This window comes from Metschnikowia bicuspidata, assembly GCF_001664035.1.
Source record: "Metschnikowia bicuspidata var. bicuspidata NRRL YB-4993 chromosome Unknown METBIscaffold_2, whole genome shotgun sequence".
Lineage (NCBI taxonomy): Eukaryota > Fungi > Ascomycota > Pichiomycetes > Serinales > Metschnikowiaceae > Metschnikowia > Metschnikowia bicuspidata.
Genome location: NW_017387732.1, coordinates 1,192,025 through 1,216,715, shown reverse-complemented (window position 1 = coordinate 1,216,715; position 24,691 = coordinate 1,192,025). Strand labels below are relative to the sequence as shown.

The window sequence follows — 24,691 nt, the reverse complement described above, 5'->3', positions numbered from 1 at the left end:
GCGCGAGAGTTGTCTGCCGGAGCAGGCGCCTGTAATTAACCTCCTTAGGAAAGTTTGACTCTATGTATAGGCCATCGCAGCCAGATAACTCTCTCGACCTGCAAGAAAATGCATCCTATTTTCCGCATCAGGACATTTTGTAAACGAATGAGAGTATGGCTCTCCCGCACCTTTTAGGCACAATCTTTTCTAGACTTCTTCAATTGAGCTTCAATTAGATCAAGCCGGCAATTTATTCCACCCCAGCCCGAATCAGACTCTCCGCTTATCACGAAAAGAACTTGGTCTCTGTGTCTAATTCGTCCTTCCCTGTCCGTCCTTGTCTCTCGCTTACCTTGGCGGACACTGAAGAAACCAACCTTTTTTGTTGCAGCACGTTGCCAAAATACCCACGCCCATAGAAACACGTGAATGCCCACAAAAGAAAGAATACATGTCAAAACGAGAATCCACTCCTGTCGATGCTAGGGCGTCGCGCAGGTCGTTCCGACTCTCCTTATCTTCTCTACTTCTTCGATCGTCTTCTCGGAGTCCGGAAAGAGCGCGTGGCAGCAGTTCATTTTCTTGGAACGCCTCGAAAACTTCTTTTTTTCTGGCCGACACCCCGTCTCAGTTTGGCCGAGAGCCTGTTAAGGCCGAGGAGTTTGCAGACTCGGACTCATCGCGAGCGTCCTTGTTCACCGACGAGGAAACGAAGGCCGCAGAGTCGATCTATTCTTTGATCCAAGAATACGATCCACACAGACAGAACTTCCGGTTCAACGAGGAATTCGATAATTCCCTGGTTTCTCATGGCTCGACTGAAGCAGCGCTTTCGGATTCGAAGCCAGCGAACGACTCTCCCAGCACACCGCAGGAAGGCCGCAGTGCAGATCTCGACAGGGCCGATGCACAAAATGCTCGGCATCCTGAAGCCATGCGGCAAGCATTGGTGAATTCCGAGGTCGAGGCTGTCTCCAGCATGCATGCATCGCATGGGAGGAACAAGCGTCCGGCACAAGCGGACCCAATGGATACATACAAAGCACCGGCCGCATCCCCACTGCAACGCCCCACACGTGACCCCGCCATTGGGCGACCCTTGGGCCCAATTTCTTTGTCGGCAGCGGAAATCCGGGACGCGGCCCACATTGACTCCCGTGCCCCAGCCGTGCAGCGCACGCAGGTCGTAGACTCTGCTGAGAAGCACATCTCTCTGATCTCCAAAGACACCGACACGTCTCTCTCCAGCGGAGAGTTGCTCAGTCAATTAAACGCCAGCTTGTACGACGGCACGCGCAACAGCAACACCAACTCGGTGAGTTCCGAGGTCGCTCTACAGTCTCTAACGGTGGGCGCAGATTTGAACACCGACACCCCAACAATGCTCTACGCGGCGCACGACAAAGCCCCCTCCAAGCGGGGCGCTGCTGTCCACAAACCGCCCAAATCGCAAACGCCCACAGCCCGAATCTCGTCGGCCATTCCGGTGCAGATCAGGGACGGCACCCGCCTCGCGCGTCGTGTTTCGGTACTGACGCAGTCCAACTCGCCATCCAGCTGGAAATCGGCCCCTGCACTGAGGGCCAGTAGTGATGTTTTGAGCGATAGCCCCCGGGGCATGAAAGCAGCGCATATCCCGGGACAGAGCCACCTGGGACAGGCACGGAACTTCGCGTACCGCACCAGCACCAGCCTGCTCGAAACTGCGGCGGGCCATCGGGGCAAAAAAGCCCCGGGTCTGATGCCCAAGGCCGCTGGAAATGCCAATCGCAACTTGCTTGGCTCCGGCACGCCCTTTCCGAATCCAGGCAAAGGCCCTGTTGGCTCTGCGCCGGGCGTGCCTCGCAGCTTCAAGGAAAGCATCGCCGGGACCGGGCACGGGGCAGTTGGCGGCGGAATTGGGGGCTCAGCAGGAGGAGCCAGTCATGGTTTCGGGCATGTGCCTGGAAATGCAGAAAAGTCACCAATCGATCGGCATAGTGGCGTGAGCGAGGGGCCTGTCCAGCAGCCAGTCTCATCGCCGGCCCCGTCGTTCACACGTGACTCCTCCGATGAGCTGCAGAGCCTTGAGAGCATGCTCCATGACGAGAAGGCGGGGTTCTGGAACCCCGCGCAGCACGAAAGGTCGCTCAGCATGCCGTGGTCAAAATGGCTCATGATGATGCTATGCGCACTTGTGGCCGTGCCCGTGTTTTTTCTCCTCCCACTAGGAGTGTTTGACCACGCAGGGATCTCGGGGGCAGCAGACTGGCGCTTTGCCCTGGAGGCGAAAACGACGCTGGCCAACTGGCGCTTCCAGCGGCGGTACACGCGGGTGCAAAAGCTAGCTAGCTTGGCGTTGGGCATTGCATGGGTGGTTGTCATTTTTGCCATGATAGCCGTCGGCTTCGGCGTCGGATTGAGTGGGAGCTAGCACTGAAAGGGCTCGTGGGCTTTGAGAAGCTTGAGTCATGAAAAATGAAAAGGAGCCCAGGGCCCGACAAGCCATTGGGAGTCTTCCCTGGCAAGTGGCTGGGCACTGGTACCGGTGCTGCACTGGGGATGGACCGATTGGCTTGTCTTCTGTGTCGTTGCTCTGTACAGCCGGAAGGCTCTGCATCGGTGCTTCATGATGGAACGCCATTTCGACTGATGACCGGCTTGATCAGGTGGTTACACTCATGGTTTACGAGCCAGGTTGCATTGATAAAAAGCGCAACAAGCGGCGTTTTCTGCAGACGGCCTTCAACTTGGCTTTCGCTTGAAGTGGCGCCACAAACGACTTCACGGATGACTTGCTGGACTAGCACATTTCACTAATAATCGAGGGTCGGCTTGTGCGAGCATCTTAATTAACTGCGGAATTGATGAACAGAGAAGACGGAAAAAGCGGCCTCCGTTTATAGCCGGACAAATGGCTTAATGAACTGATTGCGCCACTACGTGTGCCGATCCAAAACAGTTCCGTTGATTTACAGGTTCAAAAGCGGCTTTCGTGAGGAGCAACGTGGTATGTGGCTTTCACTGGGGAACAGAGTAATATGCGACCATTGATGGCTTGAGAATATGGCGTGCGCTGTTGGCCTAATAAACAGTTTCTGCCAATAGCATAATGAGCGCCTTTCGCGGATAGCGGCTTGGTAAGGTGTTAATGCTGATGAATATCTTGACGAGCGGGTGCGCTGCTATTACTATGGGATATATGCTGAACAAGAGTCTGACCTCCGCAAACGATAATTAAACAGATTCTCTGAAGACCGCCTCTCTGTGAACAACTCAGCATTATGAACAGCATCACTTATACAAATTAATGCTTAATAAAAATCTCTGCTGCACGCCATCATCCCAATGACTACTCCACATGTTACTAGCAGATATACTCTGCCAATGGATGGTCTTCTACAAGCTGGCTTTATAGATCACATGTTCTTCTGTATAAAAAATGGCATGGGCATTTCGGAACAATGGCATGGGCATTTTGGACCAAAGGCATGGACGGTTTAAAAAGAAGGCCATGCGCCTTGAACAAGTATGGCGTGTGCCTTGTAATAAGTCTGAAATGGGTCTACTAAAAGAAATGAATGGACCATTTAGAAGTGAGTCGGCCTTTAAAAGAGCGGGCCTTCCAGAAAAGATAGCTCTCCCAAAAAATGGACCTTTTAAAAAGAATGGGCCTTCTGGGCCTTCTAAATAGACTGGGCATTTGAAATAAACTGGCATTCTCTACAACGACTGGCATGATCTCTGATCTGTTGCTGGCATGGGACTGCACATTGTACGCTTGGCCCATGGAGTACTAAAGAGTTTTTTCATAGGAGCGCGAGAGTCTCTTGTTCCTTGGGGTTGATTATATAAATTCTAGCTAACTCCACGTATATTTATACAGATAACCCTAATATTATTATTACATGGCCTACCAATAAAGCATGGCATGGAGCCCCGGCCGCGCGCGGTGCTCCACGTGACCGCAAACCAGCTGCGCCTTAGCGAGAGCGCCAGGGCACTGTCCGAACCCTGCCTTTTCCTGCGTCCGTATTGGGCAGGAATCCTGGGACAGACAATAGAAAAAGACAACCGAAAAAGACAGCAGCCACAAACCAAAAACACAAACCACAACCCAAAAACCAAAACCACAAACCAAAAACACAAACCAAAAACACAAACCACAAACCAAAAACCGCAAACCACGAAACACAGGCTACAGCGGCACAGAGGCACAAAAAGGGGCGCCCAAGCAAATCGCGTCGTGCGCTTGCAAATAGGCTGCGCCGGTCCGCCAGCAGATCCCCACACGATGGCAAACGCAGGTCACGTGCCGCGGCCTGCGCGGCCACGGCTGTGCCGGAACGAGCTCCGGGGAAACCCAGCTCCATTTCAGCGGCTGCCATCCGAAGCACCGCTTTATTCCAGCAACCCACGAATTTCCCAGCCAGCGGCAACCGGCATCTGGCAGTTTTGTTTTTGTTTTTTTTGCAGCCTTTTCCCGCGCGCCCGCCGTTCCTGATCTGTGAGCCGAGCCGCCGTCCATTAGCCGCCGGCCCCCTGTAGATCTACCCCACCGAATCTCCCCGGCTTCCTGTCTTTTCGGTTTCCCGCCCACGAGCCACGCCCAAAACCCCGTTTGTGCCCCGGGCCTGTCACGTGGACCGCCCGTGCCGCTTTTGCACACCTAGACTAACACACGCAAAAAAAAGAAGAAACACAAAACCACAAATGGGCAACACGCCGACCAAAGAAGCGCGTCCGCGGCTGTCGTCTCTCCTGAGTTTCGGCACCGGCCACTCCGCGGTGTCCGGGGCCCGGAACCCCCGCCGCCACACCATGCTGTCCTCGCAGGCGGCGTCCGGCAAGGCCGGCGGCAAGACCGAGGAGAAGCTCCGCGCCAAGGAACAACACGCCATGGCGCTCGTGGTGCGGTTCCGCGATAACGCCGACGGCGGCTACTTGGCGCCGTTCGGCACGTACAAGCTGAACCTCGACTTCGACACGCAGGTCGTGCGGCGCCTCGTCTTGGAGCGCCGGCTCGCGCCGTTCTACACGCCGCTTCAGGACTTTGACGCGTCGTGGACCGACGACGAGCTCGTGGCCTTGGTGCGCCAGAGTCCTCTCCACGCGTTGGACGCCGCGTACGGCGACGACGACGAGCCCGACGACTTGGAGGACCACAAGATCCGCCGCCCGCTGAACCTCCACAAGCGCCAGGAGCAGAGAAAACGGCTCCAGGAAATGCTTGCCCGCGTGGCCGAGCAGCAGCGCCAGTGTGAGTCCGAGTACCTCGACGCACGCACCGCCGCGGGCGCCGCGGACGCCGCCGACCCCGATCTTGCCTCGCGCGACTTGGTCTTGCGGCTCTACCGCGGCGCGGCCGAGTGCCCGATCTGCTTTCTCTACTTCCCGTGCCCGCTCAACTACAGCCGCTGCTGCCGCCAGCCCATCTGCACCGAGTGCTTCGTGCAGATCAAGCGGCTCGACCCGCACCCGCCTCACGACGACGCCGCGCTGCCGCTGCCCGGCGAGCTCCCCCACACGCTCATCTCCGAGCCCGCCCACTGCCCGTACTGCGCCATGACCGACTTCGGCGTCACGTACGACCCGCCCGGCGACGTGCACGTGGGCCGCGGCGCGGCCTGCAAGCCCAGCGAGTACTCGGAAAAGTCGCTGATCAAGTCCATCCCAGAAGACGCGGAGGAGTCTGTGGAGTTTGTCGACGGCGCCGACCCGCAGGCAAGGGCCCCGCCGCCCGCCAGCCCGCGCAAGCCCAGACGCAGGTCCTCAGTGGCTGCGGAATCGGACGCGGTAATCACCACCGACGCCATCCGCCCGGAATGGGAGCTGAAACTTGCCGCTGCCAAGAGCAGGCTCGCCAGGAAGGCCGCCGCCGCGAGTGCCATCCATGCGTCGAACTTGATCATGAACGACGAAGGCTCGTCCTCGCGCAGCAGGGCGGGCCACAGCCCGCGCTATTACATGTCTCTCGAGGACCGGATGATGGAGGAGGCGATGAAACTACTGCTTTTGGAGGAAGAGGAGCGAGTGGCCAGGGCCCAGCGGCTGAGGGGGAAATAGAGAACGGCGCCGTGCGCGGCCGCCGTTAGGCACGGCCATGCACGATTTAGTCATGCTTTCGGCACCGTTGTTATAGAGTTTGTGCCACACCACTCGCATGCACGCTTGGAGGAGGTGACCCGCGGAGGGGGTGACGCAAGGGCGCGGTTCTCGAAATCGAGCATGGAAATCGCCGGCTGAGGCACTTCTATGCAAACAATCCCCCAAAAAGGGCATTTTTACGCACGGCACGCGCGCATGTGCAGGCCCAGTCCTCGTCAGCCAGCGCATGGGGTCGGGCCGCGGAATGGCAACCTGCTCCTGGATCTTTGGCGTGCGTGGCTGGGCGGTAGCGTACGTACGAGTGGTTCTTAGATTTTGGAGATAGGTTAACACGAGGTTTGTTTTGAGCCACGATGCCCCGCGTGTCTGCGTATAGTGACGACGAGCCGTCGCTCTGGGGACCCTGGGACCTCGGGGCCGCGGAGCCGGCCGAGCGGCTGAGCATCGAGCGGCTGAGCATCCATCCGACTGAGGCTTTGCTAAAGGAAGAGCGAGGCTTCATTGTTCCTCTCCTTCCGAAACTCATTGTGGCACGTTTGATGCCTGTGAAAATGTCTCATTGTTTCAGCAGGCACGGCTTTGAGTTGAGACGCTTCCAAGATGCGGCCATGGGGCCCAGAACGATTCGGTCCGCGGTCACAGGTTCCGGGATTTTTGCAAAAACAAGGTGCTTTTGAAGCAGGGCAGGGAAACCCCAGCGTGTGAAGCCTGAAGCGGGGGACCAGGGGCCGAATCCACCAGGTTCCTACCAGGTTTCCCGCACGACCAGAGCGGCCCGGGCCTGCCTTGCGCCGTTGCATTCACGAGGCGCATGGTCCGGCATGCAAGGCTTCTGCCCAACTAAGCGAGCTATCGCTGGCGGAGTGCATGAGATTCCACGGACAATTTTTTATGGGCTCCTTTGGGAACTTCCCCCACGGGAATGTTCGATTGAGTTGCCACGGCCCGCGGCGCTTTTTTCTTTCCCAAGCCACGCTGTTCTCTTCCGCTGGCTGTTTTGCGTTCACCCCGAGCCCCCGTCACCTGCCACCAGTACAGGAAGGCTCGTTATACGACACATCCAATTGGGCTCTCCAAGCACCATCGCCACGTTGTGCCCCGCAGCTCTGCAGCCAGCCGTCTGGCACCCGGCGCCCGGCCCAACAAGCGCCCGCCCGCAAGCCACGCCCGAAATGGCGGCCGGGTCTTCGCCGTCAGTGACGTTGATGTCCCCTCCCGCGCACTACCCAAAGAACGACCTCCAAACACGCACGCTGTACCTCGGCAAACACGAGGTGGATCTTCTCCCGCTCCGGCGAGTGGTCACTAGCACGGGCCGGCTCCGGGACTCGGTGATCCCGTTGAGCGATATCACGCCCGACGACGCGAGCGTGTTGCTCCGGGTCAAGCACGTGGTGCTAAATTTCGCAAGCGACTTTTCGGCTAGGCGCGGCACCGTGCCCGGGCTGCGGTTTGTCGGCAAGATCCCGCTGCGCCACGCCGTCACCAGCGGCCGGCGCACGTTCTGCCCGAAAGACAAGCTCTTTGTGTTTCCGTACTCGTCGTGCTGGCTCCAGCGCCACGTGCCGCTCTGCGAGAACTGTGCGCTGGTCCAAGGCTCAGATTTGGACGCCTACGAGACCCACCGCCGCGCGCCATGCGAGCGCTCGCTTATCTACGGGCAGCTGCTCGACGGCGGGCTCCAGGACTACATCCGCGTGCCGTCGCCGGCGCACGCGTTGGTCGCGGTGCCGGAGCTGGTGTCGGTCCACGACTGCTGTTTTCTTCTCGACGTGGCGCTTCCGTTTTTCTCGTTCTGCGTGGACCACTTGGTGGCCCTCCTCCGCGACGCGCCTCGCTGCCGCGTCTTGCTTCTTTTGGGGGACGTCAAGAGGGAGACCAACGACTGCCTCTTGGTGCTCCGGCACTTCCGCCTCGACCACTCGATGTTCACGTTCACGGACATACGAGTGTTGGCGGCGCGCCCCGACCTCGAGGCCAAGTACACGGGCCGGTTCCAGCACGTGCTTGTATTTTCGTCGGCGGCCGAGGCCTTTGCTGCGGCCGTTCGGTTCGGGGCTCCTTGCGGCGGGGCGCCAGGTGTGGAAAGAGGGGCGCGTGGCGAGGGGGAGGCGTGCCACGGGGAGCGTCCTTCGAGCCAGGCGGGTTTCCGTGCGGCGGCCGGCGCCAGGGAACAGGCCAAGATCTGGGGTGCACAGCTGGAAGCCGGCCGTGAAGAGAGCGAAGCCGCCAGTCAAGAGAGGGGGGCTTCCACTCGAACAGCGGAGACTTCCAATCAAACAGGAGTCACTTCGAATCAAGCAGGAGTCACTTCGAATCAAGCAGGAGTCACCTCCAATCAAACAGCAGCAACTTCCAATCAAACAGCGGACACTTTCATCCACCCAACAAACACCTCTCTGGAATCAGAGACTGCCGACAGGCCAAACCAAAACACCGCCAAGCCCACGGCCCCCGGCGGGCCCAGCCCCGAGCACACGCTCACCCTCTTCCGCACCACCGGCAGGGCCTCCGCCTGCCCAAGCGACCGCACGCTCCGCCACTTTCGTCTCTCCTACAAAGACAAGTTCTTGATGGAGCAGTTATTGGCGACGTTGGCCGCGCTCAACGACAGGTGCTTGGCGGACTTCCCGTTGTTGCTCCCCGGATGCACCCTCGAGCGAACGCAGACCGCAGGCTCCAGCTCGTCGCTGTCCTTCGGCGGGTCTGGTGCCGAGTCCATTGAGTCCACGGACTCGCAGAGCCTGCTGGCATCGGCCGGCGGGGCACCCGTCCAACAAAAAGCGCCTGCCACCGTGCCCCCTATGCCGGCGGCCACGGGGCTGGCCCGGCGCCATGTCTCGTGGCTCCACTGCGACCGCGACCTTCTTCTTTGCCTGGACGAAAGCTGTTTCCACGGCGCCCACAGCGGGTGTGAGCAAACAAGCAGCATCAACGCCATGCTTGCGGCCCGTAGCCTGCTCGAGCGGGTGTTCTACACGCAGAGGCTGGCGTGCCACGTGGAATTAAATGCGTTTATTTTCTAGGAACCCTGGGCTGCGGCGGGCCGCCGGGACGGCGGGGTGCTGGGATGGGCGTGGGCTTGTGGCGATCCTGTGGGGTGTCATGGACTCGTCGGGCATTGGCGAATGGCACGATCCGTGTATGTCGTGGGACTGGACAGACTGCCTTTTTCATCAACCCGGCGTGCCCGCTGAACGGCGAGCATGGATTCATGGAGTCGCCGGGAACTGGTTTTGTATTGAGCAAGCACTAGTACATTGGAGTTATATGTATATAGTTACACATATACGTCTTTGTGAATGCTGAGAATGGATCTGCTCTGATGCCTAGGGTCGTACGAATGTAGTTGTTGCACAAGGTTTGGATGTCTTGACGCTAGTATATTGGGCTGGTGGGTAACTATCCAGTGGCGCTAGGCGTTGCATGGATATGTAGTGAATAGTGAAGCAATGGATGCAGATATGTATGTTAGACCAGTAAATACTGAAACAATGGATGCACATATCTTAAGCCAGTAAATACTGAAGCAATGTTAAACCAGTAAATATTTATGCAATGGATGCACTTATATATGTTAAAACAGTAAACACTGAAGCAATGAATGGACATCTATGTTGGACCAGGAAATACTGAAACAATGGATGCTCATATATATGCTAGACCAGGAAATACTGAAGCAATGAATGTACATATATATGTTAGACCAGTACATACTGAAATAATGGATGCACATATGATAAGCCAGTAAAGACTGAAACAATGGATGCACATATATATGTTAGACCAGTACAGCGGAATTCTGTATAGGTATCTTGCGATGGATACCGGTCTGCATGAGCCCGCCAGGCACTAGTGTTGTCCTATCGGCATGCACTAGTCACTTACGAAAATCGCATGCGTGCTTCTTCACTGGTGACTACCGGCTCTTAGGATTCCCGCGCATTGGGGGATCCGTACTCCTGGGAGCCGGTGGATCCTGGATCACGTCAGCATCCACCAGTGAGTCGTGGGGTCGGTATAGGTCTATTAGACTATGATACCAACTTCTATGAGATCCCAAGCATTGCTGAAGAGCAACACCCTAAATGTTGCGGCCTGGAGACTCCGGCTGTTATCAAGCCAGCATGTGAGAACGGCACCGGAAGTTATAAAAATGGCACCGGAAGTCGTATGAATGCCGGCACAGGCCAAGTTTGGTGTTCTGAAATCACCGGGTGTTGCCAAGTACGCCGACTGGCCAGGGCCCGGCACAAAAGACAGCGCAAGGAACTAGCGCACGTCGTTTCTACCAGCAGCAGCAGCAGCAGCAGCAGCAGCAGCAGCAGCAGCAGCAGCCCGGTGCATGTCGCCACACACGTGTTTCGGCATGCCCCGCCGGCAGCAGCCAGGAGGCCTACTCGCACTTTTCCTTGTGGAGCTTGCGGATGTGCTTGGCCCAGGCCTTGACGTCCTTGTCGCAGGCGCCCTGCGCGACGCCCGCAAGGAACGGGTGCCGTAGCAACGCGTCCGGCGAGTGGCGGAGCTTGTCGTCCTTCACAAGGCACAGGTCGATGAACGCACACAAGGCCGGGTCGTAGGCGGCACGCAGCACGGGGTCGGTCTTGTTGGTGAGCAGCGGCGAGTCCTCGTTGACGATCCGCTGGAGCAAGTCGAGGATGCCCTCCGGGCCCGTGTGGCGCGAGCCGTCGGGGCCGTCGTCGCTCCACACGCCCCTGCCGGAGGCCAACTCCACGAGCATGAGCCCCATGGACCATACGTCGGACTTCAAGCCGTAGGCTAGGCCCTGGATGCGCTCGGGCAGCATGTAGGTGGACGTGCCCACGAAGGTGTCGGCCATGGCGAGCGAGCTGGCGAGCTCGCGCGACACGCCAAAGTCGCAGAGCTTGAAGTCGCCGCGGTGGGACATCAACACGTTGGACGGCTTGATGTCGCGGTGGAGGATGCGGTGGGTGTCGTAGAGGTAGGTCAAGCCGCAGAGGATCAGGAACAGGAGCTTCTGGAGCACGGGCCGCGGGAACTGGCGCGGCGTGCACAACTGCACGATGTGGTCCAAAGAGCCGCAGTTGAGGTACTCCATGCACAAGACTATGGAGTTGTTGGCGCGGAGGAACGCGGCGTAGAACTCGATGATGTACGGCGACCGGCACTCGTGCATGATGCGCAACTCGCGGATGATCTGCGTCTGCACCGCCAGCTTGGAGTCCACGAGCACCACCTTGCGGGCCATGGTTTTCTGCAGCGGCACGTGCAACACCTTCAGCACCACGCCCGAGTTGCCCAGCCCGAGGTCCTTCAAGTGCACCAAGTCCTCGTCGCGCAAGTTGAGCGAGCCCAGCGTGGCGGCCAACGGCGAGTCCGGGCCGGGCAGGCCGAGCGCCGCGGGCCGGGGCAGCGGCAGGCCGCTGAGCGGCAGCTTGGTGGGCGAGAGCAGGCTGATGACCGTGCGGCGCTGGCGGGGCACGAGCGGCGGCGGCGGCGCCATGTCGGGCGTGCGCGAGGACAAGTCCAAGTGGTGGAACGAGTCGATCAAGTCCTGCGGCGACGTCTGTGCGGGCGCGTGGGCGATGTTGACCAACGGCGCCGGGCGCGGGTGTTTTTTGCGGGGCTGGGTCTTGAGTGCGGCCAAGCGGCCGAGCTCGCGGGAGTAGTCGGGGGCTTGGGGGTCCTGAGCGCTTGGCATCTGGGCGTCCCTTGAAATTTGGGGGGCGTCCCTTGACATCTGGGCGTCCCTTGAAATTTGGGGGGCGTCCCTCGACATTTGGACGTCCCTCGACATTTGGGGGTCCCTTGACATTTGGACGTCCCTTGACATCTGGGGGTCCCGGATTTTGGGGGCGGCGCTTACTATTTCGAAGTCCTTCGAGATTTGCAGCCCCAGAGGAGTGTGTGCCGCGGGGCTGAACGAGAGTTGCTTGACGTTTTTGCGCCGGAGCGACATGGGCGGTATGAGCGGCTCGCCGGCCGGGGGGATGGGCGGAAGCGCCTTTTCCTTGGTGGGGCCTGCAGCGGGGGCGGGGAGGCCGTGTTCCATGGGCACGTGGGTATGTGTATATGTGAGGGCGGGTAGCGATCGACGAGGGGTAGGGGCGAGCCAAAAGGGGGAGGGGCAAGCCGAAAAAGACTGGATGCGAGCCAAAAAAAGACGGCAGGATGCGAGTCAAAAGGGGCGGCAAGGAGGTGTAGGGGAAAAGACCCAGACGCGATAGGAGGCCTGAAGGGAGGCACAAAGTGGGAGGAAGATCCAGAGGGGACCAAGGCGCCAAACGTGAGACCAAAAGTGCGAATAGAGACCAAAAGTGCGAATTGAGACCAAGAGTCTGAAGGTGAGACCAAAAGTCCGAGGGTGAGACCAAAAGTTCCAAGGTGAGACCAAAAGTCTGAAGGTGAGACCAAAAGTCCGAGGGTGAGACCAAAAGCGACCGACGGACACCAAAAGACCAAAGGACCAAAGACAACGGACCGAGACCAAAAGTCAGACCCACAACAAAAGTCAGACCAGAACAAAAGCCAGACCCAAGCTATACCAAAGTGCGCAACTAAAGCCTCAGATAAAAACTGGAGGTCCGCGCTCCACAGGGAGATGTCACAAAAGGCAAGAGCGGAGGCGCCGCGCCAAGAAGAGCCGGTGGGATGTATTACAGTTTTTATGGTCTGAACTAAATATAGAATATCATTAAAACTTAATATAATAGAAAGATCATTCAATATAAAATTCATGTTTCTAATAAACATAGTAGAAATATTTTGAATAATCATTTAGAATTATATCCTTTATTAGGTTATAAATATTCACAATATATATGATGATATAAAAAGCATTAACTACTGAGAGTGGATAAGACCCGGCGCGATTTTTCGCGATGCGGGGCAGACGCAAGTCACGGGCTGCAGGGTCACGTGGCCAGCCACGTAGGACGGTTTCTTCCGCTGCAAACTGCGTTGCTCCTGCGGCCTGTTGCTACAGGACGCGGGAAAGACGCTTAGAAAACGAATTTCCTTACCAGGCCCGGCCAGGGCAATTCAATGGCTCGACGCAGCAATAACGCATTACAGGCTCGAGGCGACTGCAGACAGGGCCCCCAAGCGGGCTGTCGCGTGCTTGCAAATATCTCGAGAACCGGAGGGCCGGGCAGGTGCCCGCCTGCAAAAAAAAAAAAAAAAAATCAAAAGACTCAAAACACGCCACTTTCAGAGACACGCATCAACATTCTTGGTGCCCCGCCCGGGCGCTGGCCCTATTGTCTTTGGCTAGCGTACATGCGCTCCATTGTCCGCTATCGCTGCACAAGGGTACCCATCCAACAACCGTGCGTATCTGCGGCCGCGAGACGCTGCAAGCGGGCTGTGCACCTTTCCTTTCTGCGGCGGCCCCGGCGTCTCAAACTCGGGCTCGTTTTGAGACGGGCCTGCCTGGGCGGCAGGCCCCACCACGCAAAGCCTCTTTTTGCTGCCTGCCGAGAGGACCTCCCATGCCACTTTCCGTGGTGCCGCCGCATACGTTTGACACCCTCGCATGGAGGAAAATGTCGCGGCTCGGCAATTTCCCCATGGCCGCGTGCGGATCATAAATCGGGCCACCTGGAACTCCTTGGCCTTGTAGCATGCTGTGCGCATGCGAAATTCTGGAGGGGAAAACAACAATAGGAGGGGACGAGACAGAATGGCTTGTGATTCTTCTCGTCTGTTCCTTGATGGCGGTATACGGCAGTCCCAGTCCCTGGCAAGCTCTCATTGCAGGCAAGGTCCACTAAGCCTATATCTGGAGCCCTGATGGAAGTGGTTTCTTTCTTCTCTTCTCTTTCTTTTTTTTTTATTTTTTGGCGAGTAGATTCCGAGAACAGCAATGCTCAAAGAGCTCATCTGGTACAGGCCTGTGCTTCGTGGCTCACGAGCCCGTGGCTTGCTCAAGGCTACTAATCATGAGGGTTCACGGTGAGGCGCACGTTTGTTAAGCTCACATGCGAATGAGCAAGTAGGCTGGGCGCCTGTCTATACTTTTTGCTGCCGCGCTTTCTGTCGTCAACTCAGCCGTGCCCTGGGGAGGGAAAGGCACAACCACGGGTGTTTTGTTGCAATGGTTGAGCGGTTTGTTGCAATGATTGAGGGGTTTGTTCCAGGAAGAAAGTGCAGCTGGGCCGTATCGTGGTGATTGGGGCCGCCCTAATACCTGATAGGGACAGCAAGTGGCCCGCCATTGGCCTTCCGCGTTCATCTCTTTTAAGCAGGCTTAGACATACCAAATCCAGAGGGCCAAAGACGCTGTGACATCAAAAGGCTAGCGGCATCGAGGAAAGGTCTAGAAGGCGCAAAGCACGAGCAAAGCCTCCACTTGTATAGCAGGGATGAGAGCAGCGGGCCTCGTGTACTTGTAGAATACGTAGTCGTGGGCCCGCGTGGAACCTCGCCCAGCACTCTTCTCTACAATCCACGACGCTGTCATGCTTTCTTTACACCGTTCGGTATTAGCTAATTGTCGCCAGCGTCCTATTGTCACCATTGTCGCTTGTCACTTTGGTCACTCGTATCACTAATGCGAATAATGTGACTATTGTCACTAATATTACTAATTTCACTGATTTCACTAATATCGCTTGTCATTGATCGCACTAATATCAAGAATATCACTAATATCACTAATATCACTTGTCACTATCGTCGCTTGTCACTCTCTCAATAATATCACTAATATCACTTGTCACTATTGTCACCAATTGCCACTGATATCACGAAAGTCTCTAATGTCACTATCAACATCACTAACAAGACGAATTCCACTAGTTGTCACTATTGGATATCACTCTAGTTGTCCTTATTGTCACTTGTCACTTGTCACTTGTCACTATTGTCAATATTGTCGCTATTCTCATTGATGTCACTAATATCACTAATATCAATACCATCGCTAACATCACTTGTCTTTTGTCACTGATATCACTAATATCAGTAACATCACTAATATCACTTGTCCCTATTGTCACTTGTCACTTGTCCCTAATACCACTATTGCCACCTCATTCATCACCTGTCGCCCGTCACATGCGGTTGCTCGAGTAATGGAGCCCGTTGCGGCCCACCGGCGGGTAGCCCATGAACTGCTGGTACCCCAGGTCCATGTGCGGCTGCAACAGAGGAAGCTGCGTCATGGGAGGCTTGTACATGTCGCCCGACCCCTGCACCATGGGCTGCATCTGCTGCGCGTAGCCCATGTGCATCTCTTGCAGAGGCACCGAGACGCCCGCGCCGTTGTAGCCGCCTGCCCCCGGGTGCATGAGCATCGTGTTCTGTTCCATGGGCACGTAGTTCATGGACGGCACCATCACGTTCTGCCCCATGTCGTGCATGTGCGAGCCCGGGTTCTGCGAGCCCATCTGCGACGCATGATGCAACGCCTGGCCCGGCTGGAGCAAAGGCGGCTGCTGCATGTGCTGCGTGCCCGAAAGCATCTGCGTCCCCTGAGACATGTGCATCTGCACGCCCGCCGGCGCGTCGCCGGCGCCGAACGGCGGCACGCCGCCCTGTTTCTTCTTCTTCTGGCGGCACGTGAAACACACCTTGTGCCGGCCCTGCTCGTCCGGGTCCAAGGCCTTGGCGCAGCGGTTGCAGTTGCCCATGCGCTCCAAGTTGTTGCGCCGGATCTTGTCGTTTTCTCGGCATCGCTGGCACACTTTGAAGGACCCCGCCTCCGAGGACCGGCGGCTCTCCGGCTCCTCCGACGAGTCCCCATCGGCACTGTCGTCCTTGATGATCAGCGAGCTGATGGGCCCGGAACAGTGCACACACCGGCCCTGCGCGGCGCGGTTGGCCTTTCGTATTCTTAGGCTTTTGCGGCACTGCGGGCACAACACAAACCGCTGCTGGTCCACCGGGATCTCGCTGCCACACCGCCGGCACGCGCCCTGCTTGTCCTTGGTTTTCATCTGCCATCGCCGCGACCGCTGCCTCTGCAAGTCGCGGCAGTGGAAACACAACTTGAAGATCTTGGGCTCGCTGCTCTTGCCCTTGCCGTTGTCTTGCGGCGCGCTGAGCCTCTGCACAAAGTCCTTTTTGCACCGCGAGCACTTGCTGTGGATGGTGTTTTCGCCGGTTTCCGGCATGTCGGCGTCCTCCTTGGACGAATGCTCGTGTTGCACGTGCAACGGCGGGATGGGGGCCACAAGCCCGTCGGGTCCCGGGGTCTTCGCATATACCGGCGCGGCCGCCGGCGGGAGATTGAGCACATTGAAAGACGTGGCGCCAGCGCCATTTGAAAAAGCGTTCATGCCCGGCGGAGGGTTGATGCCATTGTTGAGGGAGGCTGTGCCCTGGCCCTGCGAGCCCAGAAACCCGTAGTGGTTCTTGTATCTCTTGTCTTCCAGCTCGCGAGCCAGCAGAACGAAATCCTGCGGCACATACCGCGGGTCTGTAGCCTGGCTGTCTTGTCCCATGTTTCCGTCCAACGGGAACGAAGAGGGCATTTTCAAAGGGCCTCCCCTTACCGACAGGCTGGGCGGGAACAGGTGCGGCTGGGGAAACGGGTACTTCAAGTCCAAGGATGAGTTTTGGCGGAAGAGCTCGTGGTCATCTCCATAGTAGCCTCTGCGCATTTGCGGTCCGGGCGGCTGCTTCTGGTTGACAGTGTCCATGGTATACAGTTGGTCCATGGTACGCAAAGGAAGAAAAGCTCGAGGCGTTCAAAAGATGTGCTGGAGCCTGTGGATGCTAGATGCAAGTAAAGGTGAAGTTGAGTATGATGATAGCTCCGAGAGTCTGTGCACGAGAGCTACAAACCAGCGCAATATGTATGGCGGAACTGAAGAGGTTTAAAGCTGGATCTGGAATTCCATGAGCAAGAGGCAGAACCAGGATTTTCTTTTTGATTTAATTGGTGAGACGGGCAAATCCTTCGAATGTTTTTTTTTCTCGCCTAGAATGTGAAGCACTTTGGTTTGGAAGGGCGTCGGAAAAAAAGCGCATGTTGCCCCCGGCAGGCAGCAAAAGAAGTACTTTATACGTCAGACTACAGATATGAGACTCGCGGTGCCTGAGGTGCAAATCTGGGAGATATTGCGCAGGATGGGGGAAAGTGAGAATTTCAGACGAATGCGCAATTAGAGAACGATTCAACACATGTAGGATCAGGCATGTCGCAGAGGCTCTGTTTGCTTGTGCTTCGAGAGAGCCTTTCGCGGAGATACTGCCCCTATTGTTTTGATTTCAGTCTGACGCGACCGGGTGACACACGATGGACCAGACTTGCGTGTGGCCTGTCTTGTGAAGGAAAATATATTGTATTTTTTTTGCCCCACACTCAAACCTTCGAATCTTTCACGGCGCTACTTTTGTTGCGGGTCCACGCAATATCAAAGATGAAAGCTTTGCTGACAAAAATACGTGGGGCAGTGCGTCTGTCACGTTGTGCATGCAGTCGTAAGCTGCACGCACACAGAGAGCCACCATGCAGACGGATTCAAAAACAGAGTTTTCTTTTGTGACCTCAAATTAAAGTTGTCCCTGAGAGTTCATGCATGTCTAAAGTCTCTGAGGAAAATGTCTCTGAGTACCGTATTGGCTGATGAGATCCCTATGGACACGGAAATACAAGAAGGGGCCCGAATCATTTCGAAGGCTCTCCCACACCAAGAAAATACGGTAGACGGCTTATGCGTCTGTAACGCTTATGATGTCGCATTGAGGGTGAACGGGGGGTTGGAATGGAACAGCGCTATTGTATTGTGCGTGATTTACACATGTGTCCTACATACTTGTTGATTCTTATTGAGCGGACTTTCGAGGACGAACCATTGCCGCAAAAGGACGGTTTCAACGAATTTTGTGCATTGTTGCTTTTGGTTTCACAACTTCGTACTCTAGTGGTTCTTCACGCCGTCTAAAATTTTACGTGTTCTCAATTCCCCGCAAAAACATTGGCATGATGTGGCCTCAGCTCTCACTTTTCGGAAACAATAAGCACTCGCCAATCCGCGAATACAATATTAATGGAAAGCAACGCCGAGGCGGCGGAAGTACAAGTGCGTGCCATGTCTGGCCTGAAGACTTACGCCATGGAGATAACCGGAAATTCACATCATCCACGAACACACAGTATCATGAGAAATATGGGAACTGCGTGGTTTGTGAAAAGAGCCCAATAGTCACGTGCAAACGTCTGAGGAGACCCTAGATTCCCTTTGAGGCGAACCCAGAAAATGCGCCAGACTCTACTTGCGGCTTACAAATTTGTCAGTGAGGGAGGCTAAAAGATAAAGGAGCCGATCTGGGCGAGTGGCAAATAAAGCAGTTGTAACAACGCTACGTCTGGGCTGTGTCTCGGTGAACATGGCTCTGGAGACGTATTCTTTTAAACAATAGGAAATCATCCTGTATACGAACTATTGAACGTCTCGTGACTACTAAAAAGAAAAGGTCGGAATGGGCAACGGAGGACATTAGTGAGTCCGGTTATAGTATATTTTGCCCACCTCCCCAAGCCTATAGCAAGCAAGGGCCAAAAGGCCGATTCCTGTTCCGCGCACACCACGCTGAAACCACACGGGGTGTTTTCGAAGATCCACCAATCCGCTTTTATCTTTGAAAGGCAACAGAGAGAGAAAATACCCCCCTCCAAGAAAACAGACTGCCAGCTGCACAGCCGTACATCCGATACATTCCTCGTCGGACAAGTCTCTGCCAGGCGGAGGGCTTAGTACATTTAGGATGTTGGACATTTCTAGAGTAGTACTAGCAGATAATGTACAGATTTTTTCGTGAGGCGGAGGAAAGATGCGGTTGTTCAAGCGGGCTCGCGTCGGGAACAATACGCACAACGTAATTGTCGTGCAGCTAGCGTTCCAGGTTATTTTGTATTGTATTTAAATTTGCTTGGGAGAGCCGAGCTTTTGGTGTTCCAAGCGCGTTTGTGAGCTAAGCTGGCTAGTTGTTTTCACTGTTGATTTTTTTGTCCCTTGGGGCTGTCACGGTTCTGAATTGGAGAATATGGGAAATTAAGAAATCACAACATTTCCATTGTTGACTGTATCTTGTTCGGACGTGCGGCCTTACACTTCCATACTTTGCTTAATTTGTCCATGTATTGCTGGACTGAATAGCAGATGCTCAGTGGCTGACCAAAGTGTCACGCCATTGCCATCATGCTTCATTTGCCATGTCAGAACCATGCTCACTTTGAATCGGATCAAAGAGCGAAATTTGAAATTGTGCCTTCTTGAAGGCGATTTCGGTTCTTCAAAATATGCCGGCTTTGAAAAATGTAAAAAAAAAAAGTTCTACCTTTGGGAAATCGTCCAAGCGACTCTCGTGTGCAAAATTTAAATACGCTGTGAGGGATAACCCTTGTTTATTCATGGACTACAGATGGTGATAGTTGCTGGCGATAACTGCCTCTTGCAATTCTTCATGAATCAATACAACTCTACATCCAAGGTAATAGTGTACGAGAACACACATGATATTCACTCTGAACAGATGCAACAAACGATGAGCCCCTCCTGTACTCCGCGACTATATATTCGGGCAAAGCCCTCTAATTCTGCCTTGCCTTCTATGCCTAAAATGAAGTTATGATCCAGGTTAAGAAAAATGGTCTTATAGTTCAAAACCTTGCTTGAAAAAAATGGCATGGTTTGGTAGTTATCACGCTTGCAAGCACCATTGCAAGGAGGCTGTGTCTATTCAAAGCAGCAAAATTCTCTGCTTCAATGCCACGCTGCACCTCTATAAACCATTTCACCTCTACAAGGGATGACTCCATGAAGGGAGATTCTCTGCCCTGTGAATTTTAGGATAGATCCAACGCTTCGGGTCTGCGAAACTCTTGATCAACAAAAGTTTTTGGGGCTCTGTTCCTAATCAGATGTATTTTTATTTACCTCTTCTAGACCATTATCAGTAAGAACCACGAAGTTAGACTTGAATGTCTAAGGCCACTGGTATATAATTGGATCTTCGACTGAATATGACAGATGAGGATTTTCCAGGTTAGCCATATACGAAGGCTCGTTGGGAAACTTGGAGCTCAAAGAGGGACTTGGGAGTGGTCCTTCACCTGCCATCGACAAACTTTGCAAGCATTCATGCAAAGGCCAAGCGTCTTCAGAGGCATCTCTCCACGTCCTCTCTGTGTTTTCGATGTTCCCAAAGCCAAGGAGGCTGATTGAGATTGTCGAGTCAAGTTCCTCTTGGATTACGTATTTGTTTAATAGGTCCCCCATGCACTCTCGCAAATGAATCTTGATTTCTTTGGCCAGAAGAGTCTCTAAAGGGACAAGAGCCATGGGCATAAGCGCAGATTTTAGAAGCATTTTGAAGCTAGATCGTAGATTTGTTTTGTTGGTTTGAAGCGAACCATTGGATTTCCATGGTCGCTCGCTCCAGGGCTTTGTGTCCCTCTGCTGCGTCGCATATATATTGTTTCACGATATCACACAAGGAAAGTATTATCTATAAACGTTTAATGAAAGTGTCACAAGTTTTGAGAGAATCCAACCAAAGCGTAAGCCGTGGTTTCTTTTGATTTCTGGATGAGCCCAACTCGATTGTTTTGCAAGTTTTGAATTTTGATGGTCGAAGCAGGAATTTCATGCAATAATATTGTTTGGTATAATCGCACAATTCTCTAAAGAAAGAAATCAGATGAAATACAGATACCTAAAAAGCGCCCGAAAGTCTACTCTGTGGCATTTATTGTTTGAGGCGAGAAACACAGTCTTAATTTAAGAGATTCAGAAACATACCGTTCTCTTTAAAACTGGACTCGTGTAGGCATGGAATTGGTGATTGTGCGCCCTGTGTCTTCAAGCCCATCACAATTCCACGCGACAGCGAGTTTCCTGTAAATTGGAGGCGAGAGGATCAATTTCCGGGAATGGGTCTTTGTTGAGTTGTTGGTACGTAATTATTGCAGAATCTTAAGGTTGGTGTATTAGACTTGAAGATATATGGTCATGATGTATTACAGGTAAAGACATCGTTTTTAAAGTACTACACGTGACGACAAGATCACAAGAATGGAGCGATGCGTGACGACATGATAGTAATCTAATACACGTGACGACATGATCATAATGGAATACACGTGACCACATAGATCACAAGGCAAGGAGACCCAGTGCCATTGTACCAGATACTAGACCATATTCTGATTCAGAACAAGCAGGCATGAAGCTCAGCAGCTCCTGCTTGTCCAGACCCCGGATTTTAAAGAAGCCCCAGAGCAAAGAAAACGACTGGTGGCCAAACATAATGAGCACATCGCAAACTACGCATTGTCCTGCCCCCTCTCGACCAGCAGCTTACATTCACGTTCGCTGTTGGCCCCTCCGGCACATATAAAAGACAGACAGGCCAAACTCCCAGATGCATCAGCAGAATTCAAAGACATGGAGCTGTCATCACAAAAACACAAGCGTGTTTTATTCAACTTGAACCAGAGGCGCCTCCGCGTCTCATGTGAAAATCCTCAAAAACAAGCACCTAACAATAAAAGGCCCGTGAACTGGAGAGCTCGCTTGTGCCAATTCTAGCTTCGAGGGTGCAGCGGTCTACGTACATCCAAGATACGTGCACCCAATATTGAATTTCAAAGGCAGCCCGGCTGCTGTAACCAGGCCTTCCACCTCTCCCGCACAGTGAGTCGAACCATACCAAAAATAGCAGACGGGTCAGTCGTGAGCCCCTCCAATAAAACGGACCATTTGGGACAAGCCGACTGGGCACGAGCCGTGCACCCGTGCCTCCGGTCGCGGCAAACCGATCGACTCGAGTCAGCCAAACCCACTCTTCTACCCCACATTCAGTGGCCAGAAAGCCGACCCAGTCTTGTTTTGCTGCCATGTTTCGGACCTTTTTGAAAAGCGCCCGGCCCAGCGTGAAAGCCGGCGCCAGCCCCGGCCGGCACTTCGCGCGGCTGTACAATTACTCGCACTTTGCGGCGTACCAGGCGCCGCCCTCCAAGTTCAAACGATTCATCACCATGAATTTGTACCTTGCGTCGTTGACAGCGTTTGCTTATTATATGTGGTGGCCCAAACACACGTTCCCGCCGTCGGTGGCCAAGATCTTGCGCAAGGGCTTGTGGGCCGAGTCCGACAAGGGCGAAAAGGACTACGAGTTGGCGCTCAAACATTATCTCGAGGCGCTAGAAGAATGCCGTGGTTTGCAGGTGGACCGCTTGTCGGACGAGTATACTGGCATCCAGCTCAAGGTGGGCGAGATGTACGAGCGCATGGGCATGGCGGACGACGCCGCGTTTGTTTACAACGAGATCGCCACTTTGTACCTATCCGTGTTGAAAGCCCCCGCCAACTCGGCCCAGGGTGCGCGTGTGGGCGGCCGCCGTGGCCACTTGATCCAGAAGGACTTGCGCGTCGCCCTCAAGTTGGTGGACCTCAACCGCGAAAACCCGCTGCTTGCCAAGGCCATCTTGATCACGCACTTGCTAATAGCTCAGGAGGAGGCCAACCGCAGGATGGGCTTGGGCTCGGGGGCCGTGTCGTTGCTAGCCGCCGGCGACTTGCTCGGGCTGTCCTCGAGAAAAGACGCGCTGGAAGGCGCCGAGCAGGAACTCGCGTCCATGGTCAAAGATCTGAAGGATGAGGACGTGATTGTGTTGCAGACCAACCCGGAGGCCTGGGAGCCCTTTGCCGAAGAGTTCTTCAGCGCCATGGACCTCCTCTCGGCCATTTGCGTGGCGGTGGGCGACATCAAGGCCGCCAGCAGTGTGCGTGTCTCCATGACCAGCAAAATGCTCGTGGCTGGAATGGCGCCCGACAAGTTGCTTTTGTCCCAGTGCAACACGGCGTCTCTCCTCTACTTCCAGGCCGAGCAACTCCAGGCCGAGGAGCAGGCGCTCCGCCAGAAAATGTCCAGTGCTGCGGGCGTGGACTACGCCAAGGTGAAGGCTATCCACGACCCGCTCCAGCCGATTGCTGTGCTGCACGCGGAAGCTGAGGAAATCAGAGACAAGATCGCCGGGGCTGTTCTGGACGCTGACAAGCGCTCGTACGAGGAAATCGTGGCCAACAAGCAGAAGCTCATCGAGATGGTCATTGCCACGTACGAGTCGGTGATCCGGGGCTCAAAGACGTTGCCGCAGGACGTTGTGCGCGACAACACCACCATAAGCGAGACTGTGGCGTTGGCCACGTACGGCCTAGGCGTGGTGAACTTGCACCTTTCGCAGTACGAGAGCGCCGAGCGGCTATTGCGTGAGGCTCGAGTGCGGTCAAGGAGCTGCGGCTACGACGGGTTGATAACCGAGATCGAGCGGGAGTTGCAGAAGCTTTTTAACGAGAAAAACGCTGTCATGAATAAGGACGAGGGCATTGAAATGGACATCCACTTGGTCAAGTGACGGGCGGTCGCGCTGAGGATGATTAATGCTTGAAGGTGAGGAGTATTGCTCGGGGTGCCTGGGTCTAGGTCTTTTCTTTGTGTTTTTAAAGATATGGGGATGGACATGCAGAGCCCGGACAGTACATTGATGTATCATTGGATCTTGGCAGAGAGGTGGGGAGGCACATCGCTTTGAAACTTCTGGTGTATATAGCTAATTACGGTCCGTACGGACATTTGCAATTTGCCGCAGGCCAGTTCTAGGCCTAGTGATGGGGGGCTTGGCTTGTCTGCTTTTGCCCTCTTGATACAGCCTAGAGCACAGGGTGCTTTTGAACCCCCTATCTCGTTTATTACGAATGTTTGACGTTTATTAGCTGACAGCTTTACTTGGAGAAGTGCAATTGACCCAGACCGTTCTAGTGAAAGTTCAGAGCTGACATCATAATAAACTCTCTTTGAGTGTTTGCTTGATACATGATGAGTACTGACAGGAGATCAAGGTTCCATAAATTGCTGACTCAAAATATGAGATCATGTCTTTACCTGTAGTGCACCACGTTACAAAGAGTATCAGGTAATAGAAGGCACAGCCAAGTCGGTCGCTTACTCTGCAAATTATGCATTGTTAGCCGTTGGATGACTGAGTCGCCACAAGAAGTGTAATTTCGAGTTAAACGGGTTTGGCACCAATTCTTCTCTTGCCGAGGCAAAAAGATTGCAGCACCACAATTTCGCATATGGTCTCCCACTACACTACTCAGTGTGGCCCTATGCAGCTTAACTAACGTTGATCGGACGGGAAACAGTGCTTCCTGCATGGTATGGCCGCAACCGAAAGCTATTATGAAACAGCCTGGAGCTGTCTCTTAAACTACGAGTAGATCGGTTTATAGATAGTTCAGCCTTAGTGGATAGGCCTAGTCTATCTGTCGTATTCTCGATGTCTAAAAAGTGTTATCCTTCTTCAGGGATGTCTCAGCCTCACGCTCCTTTATAGTTCGGAACCCTTCTATACAGTAGGTGAGGGGTAACCCCGATCAGGAATGTTTAGACTCTTCGTCCTTCGTATTATACAGGATGCCCAGAATCTATAATCTGGCTCATGTCGTATCATAACATTATCTCCCCAAAATTAGAATGTTCGTCCTCGAACATTTAGTTATCATGGATAGAGGAAAGCCTCGAAGTACCTTCGCCGCGTCTGATTATTCTGTGACGGCGTACTACCGCGTGTTCTCCGGTTGTAGAATGGAACTCAGGGAGGTTCCCTGGCCGTGTGCGATTATAT

At 54.5% G+C, this 24,691-nt stretch overlaps 10 protein-coding genes across 10 annotated transcripts; 5 read left to right on the top strand and 5 right to left on the bottom strand.

The window, feature by feature from the left end:
* Positions 1 to 433: 433 nt before the first annotated feature.
* Positions 434 to 2,395, top strand: METBIDRAFT_11042 (uncharacterized protein; the record flags this gene model as incomplete). Its single annotated transcript, XM_018853906.1, has 1 exon — positions 434 to 2,395. One exon carries the CDS (start codon positions 434 to 436, stop codon positions 2,393 to 2,395), a length of 1,962 nt encoding a protein of 653 aa, XP_018712666.1.
* Positions 2,396 to 3,815: 1,420 nt separating this feature from the next.
* Positions 3,816 to 4,570, top strand: METBIDRAFT_147803 (uncharacterized protein). Its single transcript, XM_018854537.1, has one exon. It carries the CDS (start codon positions 3,893 to 3,895, stop codon positions 4,463 to 4,465), a length of 573 nt encoding a protein of 190 aa, XP_018712665.1. The 5' UTR covers positions 3,816 to 3,892; the 3' UTR covers positions 4,466 to 4,570.
* Positions 4,570 to 6,120, top strand: SIP5 (Sip5p). The gene has a single exon (XM_018854541.1). The coding sequence runs from the start codon at positions 4,675 to 4,677 to the stop codon at positions 6,025 to 6,027; it is 1,353 nt and encodes a 450-aa protein (XP_018712664.1). The 5' UTR covers positions 4,570 to 4,674; the 3' UTR covers positions 6,028 to 6,120.
* METBIDRAFT_147876 (uncharacterized protein) lies at positions 6,121 to 6,742 on the bottom strand. The gene has a single exon (XM_018854540.1). It carries the CDS (start codon positions 6,593 to 6,595, stop codon positions 6,215 to 6,217), a length of 381 nt encoding a protein of 126 aa, XP_018712663.1. The 5' UTR covers positions 6,596 to 6,742; the 3' UTR covers positions 6,121 to 6,214.
* Position 6,743: 1 nt separating this feature from the next.
* On the top strand, positions 6,744 to 9,500 carry METBIDRAFT_147849 (uncharacterized protein). The gene has a single exon (XM_018854538.1). The coding sequence runs from the start codon at positions 6,891 to 6,893 to the stop codon at positions 9,093 to 9,095; it is 2,205 nt and encodes a 734-aa protein (XP_018712662.1). The 5' UTR covers positions 6,744 to 6,890; the 3' UTR covers positions 9,096 to 9,500.
* Positions 9,501 to 9,978: 478 nt separating this feature from the next.
* Positions 9,979 to 12,103, bottom strand: HST7 (mitogen-activated protein kinase kinase; the record flags this gene model as incomplete). Its single annotated transcript, XM_018858735.1, has 3 exons — positions 9,979 to 9,988; positions 10,470 to 11,737; positions 11,918 to 12,103. The coding sequence occupies 3 exons, from the start codon at positions 12,101 to 12,103 to the stop codon at positions 9,979 to 9,981; spliced, it is 1,464 nt and encodes a 487-aa protein (XP_018712661.1).
* Positions 12,104 to 14,652: 2,549 nt separating this feature from the next.
* On the bottom strand, positions 14,653 to 17,128 carry WOR3 (Wor3p). Its single transcript, XM_018855771.1, has one exon. The coding sequence runs from the start codon at positions 16,692 to 16,694 to the stop codon at positions 15,105 to 15,107; it is 1,590 nt and encodes a 529-aa protein (XP_018712660.1). The 5' UTR covers positions 16,695 to 17,128; the 3' UTR covers positions 14,653 to 15,104.
* A 1,369-nt stretch (positions 17,129 to 18,497) lies between these two features.
* METBIDRAFT_38696 (uncharacterized protein) lies at positions 18,498 to 18,776 on the bottom strand (the record flags this gene model as incomplete). The annotated part of the gene is made up of 1 exon (XM_018857032.1): positions 18,498 to 18,776. One exon carries the CDS (start codon positions 18,774 to 18,776, stop codon positions 18,498 to 18,500), a length of 279 nt encoding a protein of 92 aa, XP_018712659.1.
* Positions 18,777 to 19,808: 1,032 nt separating this feature from the next.
* Positions 19,809 to 20,510, bottom strand: METBIDRAFT_147864 (uncharacterized protein). The gene has a single exon (XM_018854539.1). The coding sequence runs from the start codon at positions 20,367 to 20,369 to the stop codon at positions 19,986 to 19,988; it is 384 nt and encodes a 127-aa protein (XP_018712658.1). The 5' UTR covers positions 20,370 to 20,510; the 3' UTR covers positions 19,809 to 19,985.
* A 1,388-nt stretch (positions 20,511 to 21,898) lies between these two features.
* Positions 21,899 to 23,419, top strand: METBIDRAFT_11037 (uncharacterized protein; the record flags this gene model as incomplete). The annotated part of the gene is made up of 1 exon (XM_018853903.1): positions 21,899 to 23,419. The coding sequence occupies one exon, from the start codon at positions 21,899 to 21,901 to the stop codon at positions 23,417 to 23,419; it is 1,521 nt and encodes a 506-aa protein (XP_018712657.1).
* Between the last annotated feature and the right edge of the window lie 1,272 nt (positions 23,420 to 24,691).

Excerpts from the sequence above, each read along its gene's own strand:
- METBIDRAFT_147803 (XM_018854537.1), top strand. The coding sequence starts at position 3,893 with ATGGAGCCCCGGCCGCGCGCGGTGCTCCACGTGACCGCAAACCAGCTG.
- SIP5 (XM_018854541.1), top strand. The coding sequence starts at position 4,675 with ATGGGCAACACGCCGACCAAAGAAGCGCGTCCGCGGCTGTCGTCTCTC.
- METBIDRAFT_147876 (XM_018854540.1), bottom strand. The coding sequence starts at position 6,595 with ATGAGTTTCGGAAGGAGAGGAACAATGAAGCCTCGCTCTTCCTTTAGC.
- METBIDRAFT_147849 (XM_018854538.1), top strand. The coding sequence starts at position 6,891 with ATGCAAGGCTTCTGCCCAACTAAGCGAGCTATCGCTGGCGGAGTGCAT.
- WOR3 (XM_018855771.1), bottom strand. The coding sequence starts at position 16,694 with ATGGACACTGTCAACCAGAAGCAGCCGCCCGGACCGCAAATGCGCAGA.
- METBIDRAFT_147864 (XM_018854539.1), bottom strand. The coding sequence starts at position 20,369 with ATGCTTCTAAAATCTGCGCTTATGCCCATGGCTCTTGTCCCTTTAGAG.